Source organism: Pisolithus orientalis, assembly GCF_024613125.1.
Source record: "Pisolithus orientalis strain OTSU chromosome Unknown F5J12scaffold_22, whole genome shotgun sequence".
Lineage (NCBI taxonomy): Eukaryota > Fungi > Basidiomycota > Agaricomycetes > Boletales > Pisolithaceae > Pisolithus > Pisolithus orientalis.
Window position 1 is genome coordinate 398,313 of NW_026260803.1, and position 21,741 is coordinate 420,053.

Consider the following 21,741-nt stretch of genomic DNA (forward strand, 5'->3'; position numbering starts at 1 on the left):
TATGAGATACACTTATAAGGTGGACCGGGGCTATGACGATGCGCCGTTTGGCTTCTGGCTGAGGTCAGCGCCTGCGTCATCTGGAGTATCCAGGTCATCTGCAGAGGGAACTGCAGCAGAAGCAGCGGCTCCAGCTGCTGTGGGCCTTGCATGTTGCAGTGGTGCTACATCCCTTTGAGCAAGAGTCAATAGTCGCGCCTCGCCCAAATGAAACTGGAGGGCGAACCATTTGATTTGGAAGCGAGTCACGCGGGCTTTTGTATGTATATCTCTGACAAGTCTTTCGAAAATGATTGGGTTGGGCGGGTTCTCTTTCATCTCGTCGTTATCATATTCAGTATTTTGGTAGTAACCGACGCGCACGAATTCTTGGTCCTTATAGGATCCAGTGAGAATCAGAGCTGAGACACCGAGGACGTCGTCCGGGGGTATCTTGGAGGAATTTGGAGGTGTGCCCTCGAAGTCGAACGAGTTGACACCGACGGGGACAGGACCGACGAGACAGTCGTCGAGTTCTTGATCGAGGGCTTCGTCACCGGGAGAGGACACGTATATAAGCCTCCACTCCAAGTCTATTAGAAGATCAGTTCGTCTCTCTCTCTCTCTCTCTCGACGTGCATGGTGGGGTGTCTAACCGTCTTTCAAGGGTGCTATGCATTCGAAGGTGACGCGAAACTTGTATGGGTCCAGGAAGCGGGCGGGGTTGTTGAACCACTCGACGTTCTGCACCGGCGGAGAACAGACATGAGAAGCACGCGAACAAGAGCAGACCTACGCACTCTGATCGTGACTATCGACATGTCTGTGTCAGTAATGTGTTAATGTGATCTGAGACGGGGGGTATGTACAGGTGTGGTCACGTGGGTCTGCAGTGGACGTGGGACTGGACTGTCCGCTGGTGACATCGCAGTCCACCGACCGACCGAATCCAAGACAAGACAAGGCAAGTCTCCATGTTTTGTTTCGAAGAGTATCGACAAGTTCATGCAGATCGGTTTTTTACTTAAAGACACTTATCATTCTTCGCCCGCATGAGATCCGCCTACTAAAATCACTCATCCACGATGTCCGACATGACCTCTCACGACCAGCAAGATGCCTCTCCAGCAACCCCGGTGGCATCTAATCCAGACTCTGCAACTGTACTTCCTATAGATCATCCTACTGTCACAACCACAACCGAAACACCGCCCGACCAGTCCACTTCTTCACTTCCATCTACCGCCGCCACCACTGTGGAACAACTCTCTCCTTCTCATATACTCCTTCCCATCCCTACACCTTCTACCAATCAATCACAGTCACCCTTTCCATTTTCACGCGCATTTGTTCCGACCGACAATGATGACTGGACTTCTCTCCCACCCGAAGTCCTGAACGCAGATATATCCATAGCGCGTAAGTTCGCTTATGTTCAAAGTATCGCCAAGGGCATCTCTGTGGTGTACCAGTGTCTTTCATTGCATTCTCCGCTCTTTGTAGTATGACTCGTCCATGCCATGCCGAGTTTGGAACTCTTGGGCATGCTTGGAGGACGGCATAATACCGGCGCTGAAGAGAGGGGGAGAATGCTTCTCATGCATTTTACTGACGAAATTCTGGTTCTCTGGCTTTTGTCTCCAGCCGACGGAAGCTTCGTCGAAACCTCCTCTGGTCCCGCCGCGCGAGAACTCAAAAGAAGGTATGACCATTACGTTGGCGTTGGTAAAGACATACGGTCTCCGTACGCAATCACTGCATTCATAAACCAGCATGGGAAGCAGATGTACCGCGTGGGGTTAGTTTACAACTTAGTTTGCCGTGTGTCATCACTGACGTAATGGTCTCATGACTTAGCCGTCGTGATGCCACCGCGCCAGCCGCAGAGGCAGAGTCGAAGGTCTCGTCCTCCATAGACGTGTCTCATACTCGTTCGCTCAGGGGTCGGTCGCGTTTGAGCGTACACAACATTCTCTCTCAGAACAAACTCAAGAGCGGGTCGACCTTGAAGCTTGGTCAAGCGCAGGACGCGAGCTCGTCGGGTCGCAAACTTTTGAGAAGAACTCGTTCCATTCCCGACATGTTCGGCGTAGCTGCTTCTTCTGGAAGTGCCGGACCCTCCAGACAGCCCACGCCAACCGGTCGCACTCACTCCTACAGCGTCACAGGCGCAGACATGCCTCGCCGTATGCCCGTTGCCGAAGCTGGCCCTAGATGTAACAGCGTCGTACACAAGTGATATCTTTGCCGAGGCCATGCAATGGTCCGATGGATCGGCGATACCTTCTCCCCACACCAGATGTTGTACTTCTGATGGCGGATACATTCCTTACCCATTCGGTCCTGGGGTTTCTTTTGACGCACCTTCGCGGCGCTCTCCTGCCTTCTTCCTTCCATTACCTCGGGCTCTTCGTGAAATGCAATCATTTGAATCCTGTCTAACCGCTCGGGCCGGGGACACTCCAAAACGTGCCGACACCCCAGATTCCATTGTAGAGGCACCAGCCCCTGATTCTCCCGATGACCTATTTCCTACTACTCGCATTGCAGTTCCACAATTTGGTGATGACTCTGACATTCCACCCCCCGACCCAACTCTTGCACCACTCCCCGAGACGTGCATGCATTCGCGTTACTTCTGCTGAAGTTTTCGACGTCCTGCAAACGTATCGGGGGCTTCCTCTTCTCGACAGACTTTCTCCAGATTCAGCCGGAGAAACGACCATCAAAATGTCGCTTCGGTCCGATGACGATGCGGCCCCTCGGGACGACCCTCGGTTTGTGTTGTGGGGAGAAGTCCATCAAACCCCTGATTCCGATGGCGACGACACGTCCGTGTCGCAGGGTAGCCGTACAGGAGTGTCATCTCCCTCAGCCTCTCGCCGCGGAAAATCTGGAGACGTCCCTAAATTAAACGTTTCTACCGACGATCTTGCTTGCAAATCTGGCAGTCGCAGGGTGATCATCGCTGCCACAATTGAGCGATGGATCGCCCAATTGACTTCTGAGCTTAACTACGACGAACTACTCAACTTCTTCCTGACATACCGGACGTACATATCTGCCGTTGACCTTTGCCATTTGCTCATCTGTCGTTTTCATTGGAGCCTGAGCGGTCATGCAACAAAGGAAGATGATCACGTGCGCAAGATTGTGAGAGTGCGAACGTTTGTGGCAATTAGATATTGGTTGTTGACCTTCTTCGTGATGGACTTTCTTCCCAATCGAGAACTAAGGCTTCTACTCGCTAGTTGGTTGAATACTCTGGTACGTGATCCGGTGTTGCAGAAGCACCAAGATGGCTTGGTGAGTCATCTTCATTTGGTTGCCCGTTCCACAGTTTGGTTGAACCGTTTGCAGAGCATCGTCCGGAAGTTGATCAAAGTTGTCAAAGATTGCAAGGAGGCACACACACGGAGACAGCGCGGTTTGGAGTCGGCTCGCAAGAGCCTGACAAACACACCTAAACCGCGTCCGACGCATCTCCTCGGAGAAAAGTTCGCTGAAGCTATTTCCAAGAACCAAGATGATTCCGATGTTGACCTCGACTTCGTTCTCGACGACCGCATGTCGGTGTATCTTGGCAACGGCGAGTCTGGTAACGCTTTCAGCTTCGGTGCTGCGGGAGGCGCATCCTCCCGAACAGGTGCCATCCCCTCTGCCTCAGCTGCACTTCTGCAACAGCCTCTGCAGAGGAATATTCTCCAGCAAAGCCGCGCGAGTATATCGGTTTCCGTAACCGAGACCCTTGCCGCACTCAACCCTCCTCCTGTTTCGTCTTCCCATAGTGCACTGTCCCGGGCATTCGTGAAGACGATTGGGCGACTGGGCAGATGGAAGCGCGTGCTGAACTCGCGTCAGTCCGTCGATACGGGCATTGCGGTCCCCGCCAATGTTTCGGCATTCGACCTGGAAATGAGTGCCACGAATGATTTGCTGACAGTACGGGGTGGTGTAGAGCAGTATCTGAAGATGATCGAGCCTCACCCTCCCAGAACGCCAGTTCACCCCAACGTCGACTTGAAGACTTCACAGGAGCCAACAGTCAGTGGTTCGTTGCCGGAGCAGACCGAAGAGAATCCTGTTGAAATCGACGTACCTCCGTCTTCTCGATCGCTGCGTTCGGTGGTGGAGGTGGCAGAAGAGGAAGAAGGAACCGAAACCGCAACCATGGGGAACCGGGTCATCTCCATGGCCGAATCTCGGTCGTCAATAACTACGCGCTCCACCGAGTCGTTCGGTTCTGTGCTTACTTCGGAGTCGAAGGTGAACCCTGTGGTGGCCCGAGTGAAAGCTCGGCCTCCATGGCAATTTGACGTCGTCTCCCTTGACGACTTGGATTTGTCGGACTCTTCGACCGAAGCTCATATTGAAAGCCCCTCCGGACCCTCAGCTCTTCGCAAGGCGCCGCGGAAATTGCCTCTAAGGCGCGATTTCGAATTCGTCCGCAGGTCGGGACAAAGTGTATCGTCCATGGGCATACGTTCGCGCGACTCTGTGGCCTCAGAGAGTTCTGCAGTATCGTCTGTATCTATGGGTGGGGGGTTAGGAAAAAACATTCAGCAGTGGCAGGTCAACGCAATCGTGGATTCCCTCACCGAGGATGGCGAGGACGGCGGTGTCGAAGCAGCTTTGCGGCGACTCGAGGGCCAAATAAATCCTCAGCGACGGAAAGAGAAGGCGATCAAGGTAGACGGGTGGGTTCGAGCTATCCAGGAACGTATGGCTGCTGGCGATTTTGGTGACGAACAACCGCGCTTCTTTGATGAGGACGACGAGGATGACGAAGATGAGAGTGACTACGTTATCGATCAGCACGAGACTGGGTCTGTCTTACAAAGCGTACAGCTTGATGACACCGCCAACTCTGGCACACCCTCTCGTGTCGTTCCTTCCGCAGCCCAGGATGATTATTTTGGTTCTGCAGTCGCAGGCACGTCAATTCAGCCAGTCGTGACGCCTCCCAGTGAACCAATGATGGAGGACTCTGGCTCCACCTCGCCGCTGAAGACGAACGATGCAAAACCTACTGTGGAAGATGCTGTTCCTCTGGAGATACTGCAGAGTCGTGTCTCCTCAAGGCTATCCACGTCGCATGACTCCCCGTTATCGCCATCTTCACACGGAACTCCTATCACGCCTCCGCCCAAGTTCCTACCGCCTGCGGGACGAAAATCGCACCGATGCTGGATCCTAGGTTTCAAGGCTGACGTCCTCGTCCATCACTTTTCCATGATTGACCGAGAGTTGTTTTTGAGTGTCAAACCTGAGGAGCTCATCCTCGATGACTGGATGTCTTGTCAAGAGGTAAACGTACTTGACTGGACGCAGTATCTTAAGGACAGGGCGCGGTGGAAAGCGGAGTCGCGTTTCAGTCACAAAACAAGCGCGCTTGCGGCCGTTCGTGGTCGCTTCAATTTGATGGCGAACTTTGTCATTTCCGAAGTTATTTTGACGCATCCCAGCGAGAGACACACGCTCGTCTCGAAGTTCATTCGTATTGCAATCGTACGTGTCGACTCTTACCTCTTCGCGTTATTGTTGTGCTCAAGTCAGTTTCTAGAAAGCGTACAGCTACAGTAATTTCCATACCGTCGCAGCCATCCTGGCGGGGCTTCTTAGCGAGTGGGTCAAGAAGGCTATGTATCGTCAGTGGCACCGAGTTGGACCTTGGGAAATGCAAATCTTCCAGAAACTCCGTCAATTCGTCACGCCTGAAGATAATTTTAAGGCTATGCATCAAGCGGTCAGGGCCATGGTCGACCCGAAGCCGATCGACGTTAGGTCTCGCGCGTCGACCATCATGAGTGGAAGCACTTCGGAATCCCACTCCAAGGTGAAGCACTCCAATGAAAACATGCCATCTGCATGCGTGCCTTTCATTGGTAAGGAATTATGACCCGCTTTACTCGCCATTGGCTAATAGTTGTGCAATAGGCATTTACCTGTCCCAGCTCTGTCGTTACAGCAAATTACCTGACTTAATCGATCCTACCTCGCCTCACGATCCCGTGGGTATGGACTCACAATCCTTCAGCTTCGATTCACCCGCGCACCCCGATGTTTTCGATTCTTTGACGCCACTTCCACCTTCTATGCAACTCGAGCCTCTAATCAACGTTCACAAACAACGTCTTATCGCAGAGGTGATCAAAGACCTGGTTGCGGGCCAACACCTTGCCAGTCGAGTGAACTTTGCCATCGACAAAAAATTGTTCCAAAAATGTCTCAGGATTCGTGGGTTAGATTCGGACACTCTTCAACAGGTGTATATAATGTATTCGGACCCCAGCACCGCGCCAATGCGGCTGAGTGGCTTTATACCCTTGTAGTGGATACGGCTATGCTTTTGTTGTTACGTCAGTCAAATTGGGAGTCTTTGCATTTGCTTGCCATATTTGCCGTTTTTGAGGTCTTGAGGACTACAGCCGAGCCCGCCTCCTCCGCACACAACATACCTATCCATGACCGATGGTCTTCCAGCTGCCATGGAAATCTTCCGGAGACAATGTCAAACCCGCAGAAGAATCAACGCTCTCCCTGGCGTCAGCTTCCGGTTCGCCAGATCTACGTCGTGAAGTGGAACAACACGCTGTGGAAGAGTCTACGCGTCGGTCGGATCCCATTTCCTTTCTGTATTCTCTGGAGAGCACAATACCCCATGCCGAGCTATTGACGACACCGTATGTAGCGGTAGCATTCATTACAGGCATTGCCGCGGGTGCTTGTGGCGTTTTCATATGGAATAGATGGTTGAGGAGGATTAGGACAGCAGAATGGGTGACGCCAGATATCATCACTCGCAGAAGATGGGTGAAAGGCATCGTTACGAGGTATGGAACTCCTGGTCATGCACAAATTTGTGGCCGTCTGACTCACACGTGGACAGTGTGGGAGATGCGGACAACTTTCGATTATACCACACGCCTGGCATTGGATGGCGCTGGTTTAGAAGAGTGCCGTCATCGGCCAAAGGTTTGCGTTCTTGTCTTCCATTTCCTGTTCGTGTGATAGGGAGCATTTTAGATCTCAAAGATCAGACAATCCATATCCGTATTGCAGGCGTAGACGCCCCGGAGGTGGGTGTCTTGATGATCGCGTGCTCTGACGAACTGATCTTACAACGTACCTTAGTGTGGCCATTTTGGTCGACCTGCACAACCCCACGCCGAAGAAAGCCTCTCGTGGCTGAAAAATCGCCTCGAGGGCAGATCGGTTTATTGTCAACTTGTCCGAAAGGATCAGTATGGTCGTGTAGTAAGTCAGCTCGCTCATCCCAGACTAACATCTTTCATCTTCCGAGCTAACCTCAAACCAGCTCTGATAAATTCTGCCCCCTTCCATGCAATTCTGTAGGTCGCGGTTCCTGTCGTACCCCGGCGTTTTCTGCCCTCCTTCCTTGGAAAACGGTGGGCCAGTCCCCTCGCTCTAGAAATGCTGCGGGCCGGCACTGTTACGACTTACGAGCAAGCAGGAGCTGAATATGGCCCCTGGAGTCGAGAAGCTTTTCTTCGTGTTGAAGCCAAGGCAAGGTGAGGTGTCCATGATGAGTATATGCCCGCGCGGACCGCAGGGGAAACTCATCTCAGTCACATCTGTTAACGTTGATCAACTTCCCATGTTTCTCTAACAGAGCTGCAAGACGAGGTATGTGGAAATCCGGTGGTGGGGGTGAAACACCGGCAGAATACAAGAGACGTCACGCATCAACACCTCCCTCTAGCGAATGATGACCCCTGCGCCTACTTGGCCCAAGTCTTCCCAGCACCATGCGTGTGTTTGGCTCGCCAAATTAACTACCATTTAGAACCCCCTCTGTGGGTAGGCCACTCAGGTGACCTTTGATCCTATATAGCTATTTTTTAAAGCGTAATTCGTATATTGAGGTGTCACCTGCGGTTGTGGTTGACACGGTCGTACAACAATCACGAGATGACGGAGCTCCCGACCATCTAGCACGATCAAACACAATTTAACAGGGAGTGACCTGTCTGGATCTGTTTCTGGTGTGTGGTCAATGCAGTATAGATGTGGATCCAGGCCTTTTGCCTGCGAATGCCCTTTCACTCTGCTAACTTACTAACTCTCAAATCTTGAATTCTGAAACCACCTTATGACGAAGATGTTTTCAGAGGACCTGTCTAATGAGTACTAGCTTGACTCCCTGAAGCTGTCAGGATCGTTGGAGCGTTCGCCGTCACCATTGTTTCAGCAACATCAATCCATCCCTCCATTCCTTCGCTATCCACATACCAAGGTCACCCCCCCAAAATCGACATGTCCACGATCGTCACTGTCACTCTTGGTCTTAACCTAGTGTTGCCACGAGGTTAACCAAGGTGGACCGAGGTAAAATATTGGACCAATTTGACTTGACTTCGATAGGTCAAGGTGAGTTTGGATGGGTTCGACGAGGTGGCAAATGGCGGACGGCGGGCCACGGGCCCAGCTGGCTAGCCAAGCCACATGTAACGATGTTGTATCGTCAGTCAACGTGCACACGTACAACACTACGCTACGAAATTTCAGCATAATCATGTTATATTAAGCTGTAAATACTAGTATGCATCCTCCTTGTTTGCATAAAGCTGCTAAGTTCTTCCAAATACCCCCTACTTATCAACTCATTGACAACTAGTGGGGAGACAGGTCCAGCAATTGAGTGGTCTTGTTTGTTGAAAATGAGTTCTGTTGTAAATGTGAGATGGTCCTGCTTGAATGAAAACTTGAGGATCTGTAACACTTCAAGTGCAGCCAGTGATAGCTTGTTAGAGTCTGTATGGTATGTTCATGTAGTCTCACTACACTCTTTGACAATTCTACAGAGATATATTAGGTGATTAGTAAGAATGGTCAGAAATTGAAAGTTGACTGCCAGCTGTGATGCTCATATCATGCTCACATTGCTGATCAAATGCTCAGTGCTCAACTGTAGGCAATGAAGAAGTGCATTGATCATGAGAGCTCATACAAGAGAATTTGCCACTATCCAGATTCTTACCAAGCTAATGGTCAATCTCCTCTCTGGAGAGATCCCTAAGAATATATAGCCATACCACACATCTGCACTTCCTGGAGAGGCTTGGTTGATTGAACTGATCCTTAATCACCCAGACCATATACATTGCAAGTTATGTATGAGTGTACTGTTGGCTATGGGCTCACTTGAGTAGTTGATTATTGGTGAAACTGATTACCCATTTGCTCATGTATGTGGGCTTATATACTCTTTGTTTTATCTTCTAGAACAATCTACCAGATACTACTGTGCTCTACTACCTGCTCAGGACTGCTGGAAATTGCCAGTATTTACTCTATGATACCAACACTCCCCCTCAAGCCAGAGTCATACCCATTTCTTTGGTATGTCTCTTGTCAAGTCTGGACCTACTCTGACCAATTCTGATGCCTATTAAGGTCTGGGGAGAGGTACAGAAGCAAGTCCAACACAGTTGAATGGAACTCTGATTAGCAGAGGATCATCAGGAATGAAGTCTGCTAAGGCAGAAGTGGAATGGAGTGAGGGCATCAGGTTTAGCTCATGCACTACCCCCTTGCATGATCTCAGCCCTTGTATTTCAGAAGTAGAGACCAAATAGAAGTTTAGAGATAACTCCAACAGACAGAAAACAGAAGAGATATGGAGTAGAAACTTTGGTGATATTTGTACTGAGGAATGATGGAGTACTATACATGCTTTTATTCTACTATGGAGGTACAGTAACCAGAATTGGAACTGACATATGGAGACTTGTGAATTTTCAGGTAAAACTTCCTGGATGACAAATGAAGGGTATGGTGGCTCAAAAAAGTGTCCCAATGTTGGGTGACTTTGGAAAGAGTTGAGATTTATGAGGGAGCCAATAGGAATTAGTTCAAACTCCTACAGGACAAAAGATAGTACTAACTAGTACCTTGACAACAAGGGCTTGCTTATGTAATTTGGTTGACATAGCACCAAGATATAACCATTTTAAAATGACATGTCATTGGGACACTTTTTTGAGCATGATGTCGTCAGTCATTATTTAGTAAATAACATAAAGATTTGACAACTTCTGAGGGATTTTGTGCTTCAACCCTGACTGAAATGCATTTTTGCCTCTGCTAGAGCAAATATCCATCTTCTTTCTGAATCTGGCCATTCTGCTCACCAAATCTCCTCTACAACTGGTCAGGGGAGCTCTACTGTGGCCAGGGTCATCAAAGAGTTCCAGCTGGATTAAGGAAAACCTCAAACTAGAACATCCTTACCAACCTTCTTCTCCTGGCAGAGGAGAATATTCTTGGATGCAGAATTGAGCACACTGCAAACAGTTTGGCAAGTGACAGGAGAGGCAAGGGCCACAAACATTATATGGGTAGCCTAGACAGCATTTTCAGCTCTTCCAGAGGTCATACTAGAGAATATTCTCCTCTGCCAGGAGAAGGAGGTTGGTAAGGATGTTCTAGTTTGAGGTTTTCCTTAATCCAGCTGGAACTCTTTGATGACCCTGGCCACAGTAGAGCTCCCCTGACCAGTTGTAGAGGAGATTTGGTGAGCAGAATGGCCAGATTCAGAAAGAAGATGGATATTTGCTCTAGTGGAGGCAAAAATGCATTTCATGGTGAAGTAGGGTTAGCTGAGTGGGACCCAAGCCATTTTTATAGCTCAGGATTATGTACATTACATAATCAGTCAGGGTTGAAGCACAAAATCCCTCAGAAGTTGTCAAATCTTTATGTTATTTACTAAATAATGACTGACGACATCATGCTCAAAAAAGTGTCCCAATGACATGTCATTTTAAAATGGTTATATCTTGGTGCCATGTCAACCAAATTACATAAGAAAGCCCTTGTTGTCAAGGTACCAGTTAGTACTATCTTTTGTCCTGTAGGAGTTTGAACTAATTCCTATTGGCTCCCTCATAAATATCAACTCTTTCCAAAGTCACCACTGGTGACAGATGCTTGGTTTTCTGTGTTGGAAAAGCTTGCATCTACCTACCCTGTAAAGATTTGGGTAGCAGTATTGCCTTCCATTGCTTTATACACTATTCCATAGTCTTTTGTTCCCTGTAGGTACCTTAGTGCTTGTTTGGCTGTGGTCTGGTGTCTTAGGTCTGGATTTGAAGTGAATGAGGCTAGTCTATTTGCAACAAAGGTGATATCTGGCTATGTGGCAACTGCAGCATACATCAGAGATCCAATCAGGGAAGTGTATTTATTTTGGTTACACTCTTCTTCTCTCTCCTGATTGGGAAACATCAACATCTGAACTTTCATATCTGCAGGTGTTTTCACACTATTTGTGTCTTCAAGTCCTTGTGCCCTTAGTATAGAATCTATGTACTGTAGGGAATGTAATTTCCCTATCAGGGGAATTGGTTTATTTTGCTTGTGTTACTTGATTTTCATTCTAGGTACTTTTTTCTATGAGTTGTACTGAGATTTCACATTTTTGGTTGCTTAGTCAGCATAGTGCTACTTGTGTACAGTTTTTTCCTTGCAACACAATAGACAAGTTACCCTAGGATGAGAGACGAGTTTGAGCAGGTTGTTTCCCTGCACCCAGACAACCATAGAAGCCCTCAGACATCCCCTCCACCCTCATTCAGGCTATAGAAGCCCCTCTGGCCTTACTCATCCCTTCAGAATCCTAGCTGCATCATCCAGTCTTCTCACAGTTATTTCTCTTTTCCTACAGTACCCATGTTTGCCCAATGAACAAAGTTCCTTTGGCATGGTCTCATGTGATTTCTATACCAACAATTTTCTTGGGGTCTCTGAGGTCAGTAACTTTGAGCACAGCCTGTAGTTGTGCTTTTAGGGATATCATGAGCCCCTGAGCTATTGTGAATGGGAGGTCATCTACCCATATGGTAATGATTTCTATTTGCTCCACAGTCTGTCTGACATATGCACAAGGGTCTGACCAAAGGTGTCTGAAGCCTTCAGGTTGCCTCATATACACTTCCTCTTTCAGCATGCCATTTAGGTAAGCACCTCTCATTGTTATGCCTGAGTGCAGTGACTTCTTCAAATGGAATAGGCATGAAGTGCACGAGGGGGAGTCTTTGGGCCAAACGTGTTGTAACCCCTATGGCTCAGTTATCTCTGAGGTCTGTCAGAGGTTCTGTCTTCTGGTGATCTGCTAGGGTAGTCACATGGAGAGAGAACGAGGACAAAAGAGAAGGAAGTTAGCTGAGTTGCAAGCTATCGAAAAACTGAGGACACAAGGTAAAGTGTGGGTTTATATACCCCTAAGTACAAGTACCATACCAGTCATGACACAGCACATATCTGCAGTAATCAACAGAACAATCAGTCAAATACATAAGTCAGGAGGAGTCATATGGTGTCATATGATGGGGGTACCTATGGGGATGAAGGCTATACTGGCTGTGCAATCAATGTGCAGTGAGGAGCCAGACACTGGAACTATAGTACAACATGTGAACATCAGAAATGAGTCAGAGACTCATTGGATCAAGAAGGAAACATATTGTCCATCAGAGAGGGCAGTGGAACACTGGATCAGGAGGAGGCACAGTTTTGACAGGTATTGGAAATACTGTGCCAATGGGAGATCTGAAGGAGCCTTTCAACATCCAGACCCCTAGGATGGTGACAATTATGAAGGATGCAACGAGGCATGTGACACATGTGACTGCGAGAAGTCAAAAAAGGCAAGACCCCTGACAGAAGCATAACATCACCCCCCCTCTAAGGTCCTCAGACCCTTGAGGACAGGCCTGGCACGTTAGATGGGTGGGAAGAAAGGGGTTGGCAAGTAGTGTAGATGTGGGAACACATTCGATGGGCAACAGGTGACGGTGGTGATGGAGACATCAGTTCCTTGAGGGCTGGAGTAAAACAGGAGCCACATCCATTGTGGCAAGACCAATGTCCCAAGTAATGGTGCTGGAAGCATGCATGTTGATAAAGGACATGGTCCACAGGGATGGTGTGAGTCAAAGTGTGGTTCAGTGGTGAAAACCAACCAAAACCAACACAAAAGACAAAAAGAGTGAGTGGTGGTGTGCCTATGCAGTACCTAGATGGTAGAACCTGTTCTTTGGGAGGGTTTTTGTGAGCTACAACACTCAAAGATGAGTGCTGAGGGTTGGGGGTGCTCCTGATGAAGAAGAAGCAGGAATGTGAGAGAATGCGATAGGGTAGACTGCTGTCAGCCTACAGAAGGATGGATGTTGACTTAATTCGATGTCCTAAGCTGCACTGAGCTCAGGGAGGGCTTGGAGCGAAGTATATTGATGATAGACAAGGATAAGCAAAGTAGATGATAGTTGGACCCTTAATAAAGTCTCAACTATCAAAGCTGCTGAATGAATTACTGAGAGATGATAAAATGCGAGCAAGAGGGGCTCTCTGATGTCTTCTTTTTTTTTGCTATCTAAGTACAGTGATTTATATACAGTACAGGAGTGTTGCCCTTGGAAAACAAGGTGCAAACACTTGGTAAGTGACTGGTAACTGGTGAGTAAGGAATGTAAGCAATGGGTAATCATCTTGGAAAGTATTGGTAAGCATTGGTAAGGATTAGCAAGCCAAAAAGCGAAGAATCAGTAAGCAAAGTCAAAAGATTGGTAAGTATTGGCAATAGGTGAGTCAGAGACAGTCAGAACATCAAAGTATGAGTCAAGTGATGTCAGGAACTGAGAAAGCACACTGGAACCACATTAGGGGGAGGCTGTGCATGTCACATCTCAAAGAGATTGCTTCTAGGCCAAGGTGGGATGACAGAGAGGCAGCACTGATCTGATACTGATATAGTACATCCAAAAGTGGACAGGGTGAGTCAGATGTCAACAGGGGTCAAGCTTTGGGGGTCTGTGGGGTGACAGGAGCATAGGGGATCACAACTTTCCCCCCCAAACCATCCTCTCAGTGAAGCAAATAAAAACTTCATGAATGAGGCTCTGTTGGAAGAGAGGATGAAGGGGGAGTGTCTTCTGCTGTATCTTGCAACAAGGAGGCAAGATGTGCATCATACTTGTCATGGATGCAATCAGGGAGAGTGGGGAACAGTAGATTATACTGTAGCTGTTGCAATCTTGGAAGAATGATGGACAAGACTGGTATGAAGGCATTGCAGGGAGCAGGGAGGAAGGATCCATATGCTTCTTGGACTGGAGAGACTGAAATGACCACTTAAGACCTTTCTAACTGAATGACAGACCTGAGGTGACCAAAGAACGTCCTCCTAGAGGTCATACTGACAAGAAGAACACACTGTCCAAGCTGGATGGGCTGAGAGGGCACAGATGAGGGTGGGATGTACCAGGATGCTTCAGGACAGAAGCTGGTAGGAACTCCTGGTAGATATATGTAGCCATGGTCCCTAGCAAAGGGGACAAGTGAAATGATTGATGTAGAGGCAGCCATATCAGAAGAAGTTAGCAAAATGAGCATCTTTTGGAGGGAGTGCTGTAGAAATGTGTGGAGTGTGCAAATCCTTTCCAATTTTGGAAGGTAAGATTGTGTGGCTGAGCGCTACAAGTGAGTGTGGGAATGGTCTTGGTATCTGCAGAAATGGCAGAGATATGTCGAAAACTGGAATGCTGTACATGGGTGCTTAAGAATTTTAGCCAGTGCTTAACTCACTCCCTTTCTTTTTCTCTGGCACTGATGACTTGTTCTTGTGTGAGGGATGACTGCTGACATTTCTGGTTGTCCTTCTTCACATGAGGGCTATGGTCTTCATCTCCATTTATCAGCTGTATCCATGTCCACCTCACCAAACACCTTTGGTGTGTGACAATGTTCTTCCAGACTTCTTCAAGTCGTTCTGGGTCCATCGCATGGCACTAGACAGGTGAAACTATTGTCAAATGGATGCAAAGAGCTGGGGTCTCCAAGATCACAGGGAGGATCATGAACAAGTTGAAAGATGAAGCAGAGCTATACTGTAAAATGGTCATGGAGACTATCATGAAAGTCATCACCACTCTCAGTGACTCTGATATTGACAAACATTTGGAGGTCTGTCTGGTCAATGGCATCACATGCTCCTTCCAGGAGCAGACTACAGAAGGCCAAGTCATGCTGGATGGGTTCAGCACTGTTGTTGATGCTCTGGGTATCTGTGTCAAACTGTACCTTACACAGATTGTCTCTACTATCCTCTGGCAGCATTGAACAACAAAAGCACCAAAGTTTGTCAACAGACTGCTGATCTCACCATGTGACCCACTATCATCATCATCAAGCAATGTGACAAGGACCAGCTTTTGAGCAAGCTTGGACTTGTCTTGTTCAAACAACTTGGAGAGGAGTACCTTGGCATGCTCAGTAGTATCATTGCCGCTGAGGGTGCTATTGCAAATGCAGTCAGTATGACACAATTGAACCTCCCCCCCCCCCTGGTGAAAGATCTTTGCAAGTATTTATTACCTCTTGATTACTCAATGTCTGACCCAACATATAGTTCCTCAAATGACCCCCATTCTTTGTAGCCATCATGAGAAGGCCCAAGAGGCATCTATGAACTTGATTGGTCATATCATGGATTGTGGTGCCAAGTTCATTCCAGCCCAAGAATGGATGGGTATCTGCTTCAAGTCATTGGATCTCTTGAAAGCCCACAAGAAAGCTGTTTGTCACGCTGCTGTGGACTCATTCAGATACATCACAAAGAGCTTGGGTCCTCAAGTTGTGCTGCTCTTGCTTCCAGTTCCCCTGTGTGCAGTATGGTTGTGATTGCCATCTGGGCATGAGCCCTCAACAAATACAGGATGGCTGAGTCAAACATCTGTGCTGGACATCTCAACACACTGATCACCCCCTGTAGGTGCATGGAAATGGAAATGGAAATGCCTTGTTGGTGCCAAATGACCCATGCATATACATATTTAATATCTCCATGTGAGCCCCTTCTGCTTCACCCCAAGCTCAAGGGCCTCTGCCCCATGATCAACTGAATTATGAATTACAAGATGGAGACACCATAGTGGCAGCACTGGTTGTACATATGTTCACTATCCATTTCATCCATGTAATGTGTGTAGTGTGCTATGCATCCCCATAGTTGTGTGGGCCTGTGGTGTGGCTGCAACTAGTTACCTGACTTGAACCCTTCAGGTGTGACCTCTGCTCTGGCCTTCAGTGCTCAGTGCCCAGCTGCGATGCAGCTCCTTCTAAACCCCTGACTTATCCCAGAAAATATATCTGACCTGATGGGTCAAAATCAAGAGTCAAAGAAGGCTCTGGTGGTGTTGCAGTCACCACAGAAGAAGTCGAGTTGGAAGAGGCAGACCCCTGCAGTCAACACCAGCACTGCTGCAGCTGTGTCTCTGAAGGACATCAACCAGCTGAAAGAGCAGGGGAAGCAGATGCACCTCAAGGCAGCAAGAACAAGAACTGCCTATGCTGCACATGTCCACTGAGGTCGAGAGTGGCTCAGCAGCTTTGCTGCCTCCAGAATGGAGAGCCAGCCTGAGGATGCTGGCCCAGCCCTGACTCCCATGGTGCCCAATGACCCATACAGCAACCCAGAGTTCAGAACAGCCTTCGAGAGCATGCCAAACAGCTGCTCTGACAAGGCATTGGCCTTGTACATGATGTGGAAGGGATTCCATGAGAATTTAGGCAAGAGCACTGTGGAGAGCATCAGGGCAGCATTCAAAGATGTTTGGGCAAATGCGTAAGCAGACCTTTGTCCCAGTGTTCAGACAGCCAGCAGGTGTGCAGACCACTGACTGGGCATTGGTGGATACCATGCCATTGCCATCTAACAGGGACAGAAATACCTTTTGAGGCAAGTGGGGGTTCAATGAGGCAAGGCAGCGCTGGGAGGGGAACCCAGCAGAATCAGCTGATGTTCAAGACATCCTGACTTTGATCAAGCACAAGGCAAGTGCAGAAGCAGGCAATTGCAAGTGCTCACTGCCCATCATGCAGGATCACTTGGATCAGATGTTGCAGTGGGCATGCACGGTGTGCCCTGACCTTGATTTTGCCTTGAGTGTCCTTTGAATGACTTTCAGCATGCCTGGCAGTGGGCCTGCACAACAGCCACTGTCAGAACTTCTTGGTCTCAAGGTGTGGACACTGGTGACACACCACCTCAAGCAACTCACATTTGCATCCACAGCATGGACACTATGGACAAGGTCAGTGAGGTGACTCCATTGTGGAGCATATTGTGTGACCCCCATCTGAGAGATACACATGGTCACACAGGTGCTATGAGCTGATCTGACTCAAGTGGAGGCACATCACAATCGACTGCATGATGGTGGACCACACACTGGAAAAGTACCTTGGAAATGAGCTACTGATGCTGTCCAACAGGTCTGTCTACTTCGAGGTCTACCTAGCAAACTGAAAGGGGTGGCAGTGCAAGGTTGACAAGGGGATGACTGAGGCTGATCTGCACAGTGAGTCCACCATTAGCCTGATCACCTCATTGGTAATGCACACAATGAGGCTGTGAGTGAGCTGACATCAAACCGAGCATGCATTTCCCTGCAGGCAACTGGTATAAAATCTTCCCCCAGCCTGAGCTCCCAGGAGCCGACTGCTTCCTATGGCTGCCACTCTGGGTACACTGGCTTGAATGTGTCCACTACCAACAACCACTTGACCCTGATGACAACATCTTCCCTGCGATGGGGGCTAATGGTGTTGTACAGCCCTGTGAGCCAATCTCACATGATGCTGTGCAACAGTGGATCAATGAAGCAACAACTGGCATGGGAATTCAAGGCTCCTTCTCGACCCATTGCTTTTGACAGGGTGGAGCACAGTACAGGTTTATGCTGGCCCCTGTTGGTGAGTGCTGGTCCCTCAAAAAGGTCCACTGGTGGGGGGGCTGGGCTGAGGGGGAGCATGTAAGTCCCAGGTTCAAGTGTCCCATCGTTCATAGCATTGACCTGGATGCTTCACACCTGGTACTGTACTACCAACCTGCTCTGACATGGCCTCCAGCATAACACCCTCATCTGATACCTCCTAGATGAGCTTTACTGTTATGAGACAGGCTACAGTGATGCGCTTGCTCCAATTGTACAGGATGTGCAGGATTCTCTGGTAGGCAAATCTGCCCTCATGCAACCTGTCACTGCAGAGGAGGTTCACACAGCCCATACGAGCTTGCCACTGTCATTTGCCAAGGTATGGCTGGTGCTCTGTGGCAGCCTTGTGCTGGATCTACAACTCATGGTAGCTATGCTAGTGTACCCCATTCCATTGCACCACCCTCACAGTCACAGCTGCGACATGGGCATCCCAGCTCGATTGCACCCACACCTGTCCCCCAGCTGGCACAGGCCTCTGCCCTAGTCCTGCCAGTTGGCCCAATGGCCCAAGTCCCTGCAAATCGCATTGTCACTGCTGGTGCTGGCCTGAGCCAGACAGCAAGCTGCCATGACTACCCCATCATCCCCCTTGCCAAGCAGCCACTGCTCTCTGGGCTCAGGATTCCAAACATACCTGTTGAGCTGCTGGATGGCTCACAACATCCCAGAAGGGACTCCTGGCAGGACACCATCACCCATTGGCTTGTCAGCGATCCCCCACATGGCCTGAGTGGCCCATTGAAGGACTGGCCTGCAGACTGGTACCAGGGCTGCAACTGCACCTTCACCTCCAAGTACAGCCAGCAGGCCACAATCGCACTGGAGTTTATTGACATGTGAGTGCCCCCATCCAGCCCTCTCCTTGAGTAGCCTGCCTGCTCACCCAATGCTTCCCATGCACTTGATGTGAACATTCAACATCCACTGCCATATGACAGCTTCAAGTGTGACAAGGCTTGCTTCCTTGCAGCCTACCCCAAGGCAGAAGAAGGGCACATGCACCTCCTCCATGCCATCAACAAGGCATGATATGAGTGCTGGCAGCTGGAGTTGCAGGCCTGAAGCACTGCTGGGCCACCTGCAGTGTCCACCACTCCCGCTCACCATTCCATTCCATCAATATTTGACCCCAACCTGTTATGTTTGAGCTTCAGAACTGCAATGTAGCCTACCCCCACCTCCTCTAATCACATCCACAGCTCACTTGCAGTTGTGCTCCCAACCTTTGCTGCTTCCAGCTGTCAGCCCCTACTTGCTCTCCCACCATCATTTCCTTTGTTTGTCTTGTTTCTCCTTCTCCTTCTCCTTCTCCTTCTTCTCCATTTGTTTCTATTCTTCTTCTTTCCTGTTCTTTGCTTTGCCACCCTCGCTTTCTTGCCCATCCTTTCACACCTCTTTTCTCATCTAACTTGTCTCACAATTGGTGTGCCCATTAGCACACTCACACTTGCACTTCCTGTCACATCCCATCCCTCATTTATGCACTTACTAGCTGCTACCGCTACCCTTTACATTCATGGCCTGTGCACACACCTGTTAATTGACACAGTTGCATGTCCCACACTGCTGCTCCATCCCTTTCCCATTTTGGGCCAAGGAGGCAGGGGGTCAGGGTTAAGGTTAAGGTTGCATGTCCCCACCTTGTTCAGGAGCTGTCAGCATGTGTCAGGTTAGGGTTAAGGTCATGTGACCCAGTGTGACCCCACCTGCTGCATGGGGCCAGCACTGCCACTGCACCACTTGTATATTTTCCAGGATAAGTAAAGGAAAAGTCTGAGATGACTAAGCATCCCTAAACTGGAACCCTAACCAGAGGGTGGATATATATGGGTAACTAGGAAATGCAGAAGTGAAAAGTCTACTGGTTATTACAGAGATGTCCTTTATTTCCACATCCAAAACATCTTCTTTGATGTGTTGGTCTCTTTCTTCTCTGGAGAGTCTCACTCCATCCACATCCATAGCAGTTAGATCTTTTTCTTTGGAGAGGTTGTTCTTTGGATAGAATGTCCTCTTTTCTTTCTTTCCAGAAAGCTCATTTACCTTCCTCCACTTGGCATCAAACTTCTGAGTGTATTCATACAACCTATTGACCCTGGCAGGGGTGGTTTCCATCATGAGGATTCAGTTTGCAATGGAAGGTTTGAGTCCTTGGGAAAAGAACTCAATTAGGGCAACATCTTCCATGATGGCAGAGTCAGTGGCAGCAGTTCAGAAATCAGTGATATATTGTTCCGCTGATTCCTTTTGTTTCATGGTGTGTAGCTTTGTGATAGTGGCACCAGCAGAGTCAGGGGAGGTGAATGATGCTTTAAAGTCCTTTGTGAAATTGTCAAAGGTACCAAAGCTTGGAGGTTTCTTTTCCAGAGATGTCTTCTGGAAGGTTGCTGCCCAAGAGTGAGCAATGCCTTTCTTCATATATGACAATGTGTAGGCAACCTTTTTGGTCTCTGTGTCATAGACTTCTTTGTTTACCAAGAGGTAAGTCTGGACTGAAAACAGCCAGCTCATGGCATTCTTTTGGTCCCCATCAAAGTCAGTTGGGGCACCAATCTTCAATTTGGTGACTTTGATGGCAGTAGTGCCAGTCATTGCTTTCAACAATGAACCAGACATTGTAATTCTGGGTGGGGGTGGGGGTACAGGAAGTGTGGTAGGGGTTGGTACAGGTGGGATGGGAGTACTGAGTGAAGCAACAGACTGGTTGAAGAAGTTCAAGAGGATACCTGAGGTAAAGCCTCTATCCAGTTGTTCTGGTTCATTGGAGGAGGTGTCAGTGACAGTGCTCTCCTGTTCCTTGTCTGATGATGATTCTTCTTGTATGGGTTGCAACAGTGCCCAACATTGATTGTTTTGGGGGTTCATGGTGGAGCACTAAACAGTGTCCTTTGGCCAATAGGCTGTAGAGACTTGAGCTTTTGTTACACTTAGACTGAAGCCAAGGTGCAAAGGGAGCTCAGCCACAGACTAAAGGTTTCTACTGAGAAATGGTTGCAGTAACCTCTGTAAATGACAGAGGATTTAGGGCAACACCTGTATGAGTGGTCCTGGTAAGGGACACTGAGGGCAAAGTTCTGAGAACACTGCATATGATTGAGCAGCTCAAGTCTGGGGTTCCAAGACTTGAGCTGGCAGTCTAAATACCACAAGGAAATGGACCATGAGGCATCTGCATGTAATGGGCTAACTACACCATTGGTTGAACAATGACAACACATGTCCCAAGCATGTAAGGAGGTAGCAACACTAGTGGTGGAAAAAGGAGGCCATCAGATCAGAGGGAAGATGGCTGAGAAAGGAAAACAAGTCCATTGGGACAAACACAAGGTAAATGTACAAGGAAAACAAGGGTGAAATGTAACAGTCCAGCAACCCACAGTAACCCACAGTAAATGTGTGTATTGGACAGTGTTGTCAACCCTGGACCTATCTGGGCATCTGTAGAGCTGTCCAGCACTGTCCAATTGCATGCCAGTTTACAGATGCAGAGGCAACAACATGATACACCTGGACATGCCCAGCACTGGGATAGAGGAGGAACACTTCTGCATGTTTGCCACATTCCTGGCACAGCTGATGAGAACTGATGGACACAAGGATATTTATTTCCAAGGAGAGAAGTACCCAAATGAATAAACAGTGAAGCAGTTGCAAAAAATGACAAACATATTGTTAGTGTTACTTCCCATCAGATTACAACATTTCCTCCAATTGTGCATGCATAATAAAATGCAAAAGAAGCATAAATGCAATGGGGGCAGGTTTGTAGATAACATGGACCATAAAAATTAATGTGTGTCTACCATAGGGGAAATGACCCAAAAGATAAGAACATCCATGAGATGGCCTACCACCAGGTCCATAGTCTTAGTCATCAAATTCATGATGACTTTCAGGATTTCATGGTGGATGTGCCAGAGGCATGGGTCAAGGATGGATACATGGTTGACAATGTACTAGT

At 48.5% G+C, this 21,741-nt stretch overlaps 6 protein-coding genes across 6 annotated transcripts; 4 read left to right on the plus strand and 2 right to left on the minus strand.

The window, feature by feature from the left end:
- Nucleotides 1-30: 30 nt before the first annotated feature.
- F5J12DRAFT_906376 (anti-silence-domain-containing protein) lies at nt 31-800 on the minus strand (the record flags this gene model as incomplete). Its single annotated transcript, XM_051748782.1, has 4 exons — nt 31-172; nt 227-572; nt 636-723; nt 780-800. 4 exons carry the CDS (start codon nt 798-800, stop codon nt 31-33), a joined length of 597 nt encoding a protein of 198 aa, XP_051598480.1.
- An 80-nt stretch (nt 801-880) lies between these two features.
- On the plus strand, nt 881-6,403 carry F5J12DRAFT_842044 (uncharacterized protein). Its single transcript, XM_051746153.1, has 9 exons — nt 881-943; nt 1,010-1,398; nt 1,624-1,777; nt 1,837-2,165; nt 2,194-2,610; nt 2,684-3,285; nt 3,340-5,487; nt 5,543-5,864; nt 5,917-6,403. The coding sequence occupies exons 2-9, from the start codon at nt 1,065-1,067 to the stop codon at nt 6,309-6,311; spliced, it is 4,701 nt and encodes a 1,566-aa protein (XP_051598481.1). The 5' UTR covers nt 881-943; nt 1,010-1,064; the 3' UTR covers nt 6,312-6,403.
- Nucleotides 6,404-6,450: 47 nt separating this feature from the next.
- F5J12DRAFT_723306 (SNase-domain-containing protein) lies at nt 6,451-7,709 on the plus strand (the record flags this gene model as incomplete). The annotated part of the gene is made up of 6 exons (XM_051741443.1): nt 6,451-6,812; nt 6,869-6,954; nt 7,006-7,058; nt 7,114-7,236; nt 7,336-7,511; nt 7,613-7,709. The coding sequence occupies 6 exons, from the start codon at nt 6,451-6,453 to the stop codon at nt 7,707-7,709; spliced, it is 897 nt and encodes a 298-aa protein (XP_051598482.1).
- Nucleotides 7,710-8,518: 809 nt separating this feature from the next.
- On the minus strand, nt 8,519-8,749 carry F5J12DRAFT_723240 (uncharacterized protein; the record flags this gene model as incomplete). Its single annotated transcript, XM_051741438.1, has 1 exon — nt 8,519-8,749. A coding segment is annotated over one exon (231 nt), but the record flags the coding sequence as incomplete, so codon positions are not given.
- Nucleotides 8,750-14,856: 6,107 nt separating this feature from the next.
- F5J12DRAFT_894347 (uncharacterized protein) lies at nt 14,857-15,681 on the plus strand (the record flags this gene model as incomplete). The annotated part of the gene is made up of 4 exons (XM_051747734.1): nt 14,857-15,061; nt 15,115-15,137; nt 15,192-15,315; nt 15,410-15,681. 4 exons carry the CDS (start codon nt 14,857-14,859, stop codon nt 15,679-15,681), a joined length of 624 nt encoding a protein of 207 aa, XP_051598484.1.
- Nucleotides 15,682-17,438: 1,757 nt separating this feature from the next.
- Nucleotides 17,439-17,714, plus strand: F5J12DRAFT_723184 (uncharacterized protein; the record flags this gene model as incomplete). The annotated part of the gene is made up of 1 exon (XM_051741437.1): nt 17,439-17,714. The coding sequence occupies one exon, from the start codon at nt 17,439-17,441 to the stop codon at nt 17,712-17,714; it is 276 nt and encodes a 91-aa protein (XP_051598485.1).
- Between the last annotated feature and the right edge of the window lie 4,027 nt (nt 17,715-21,741).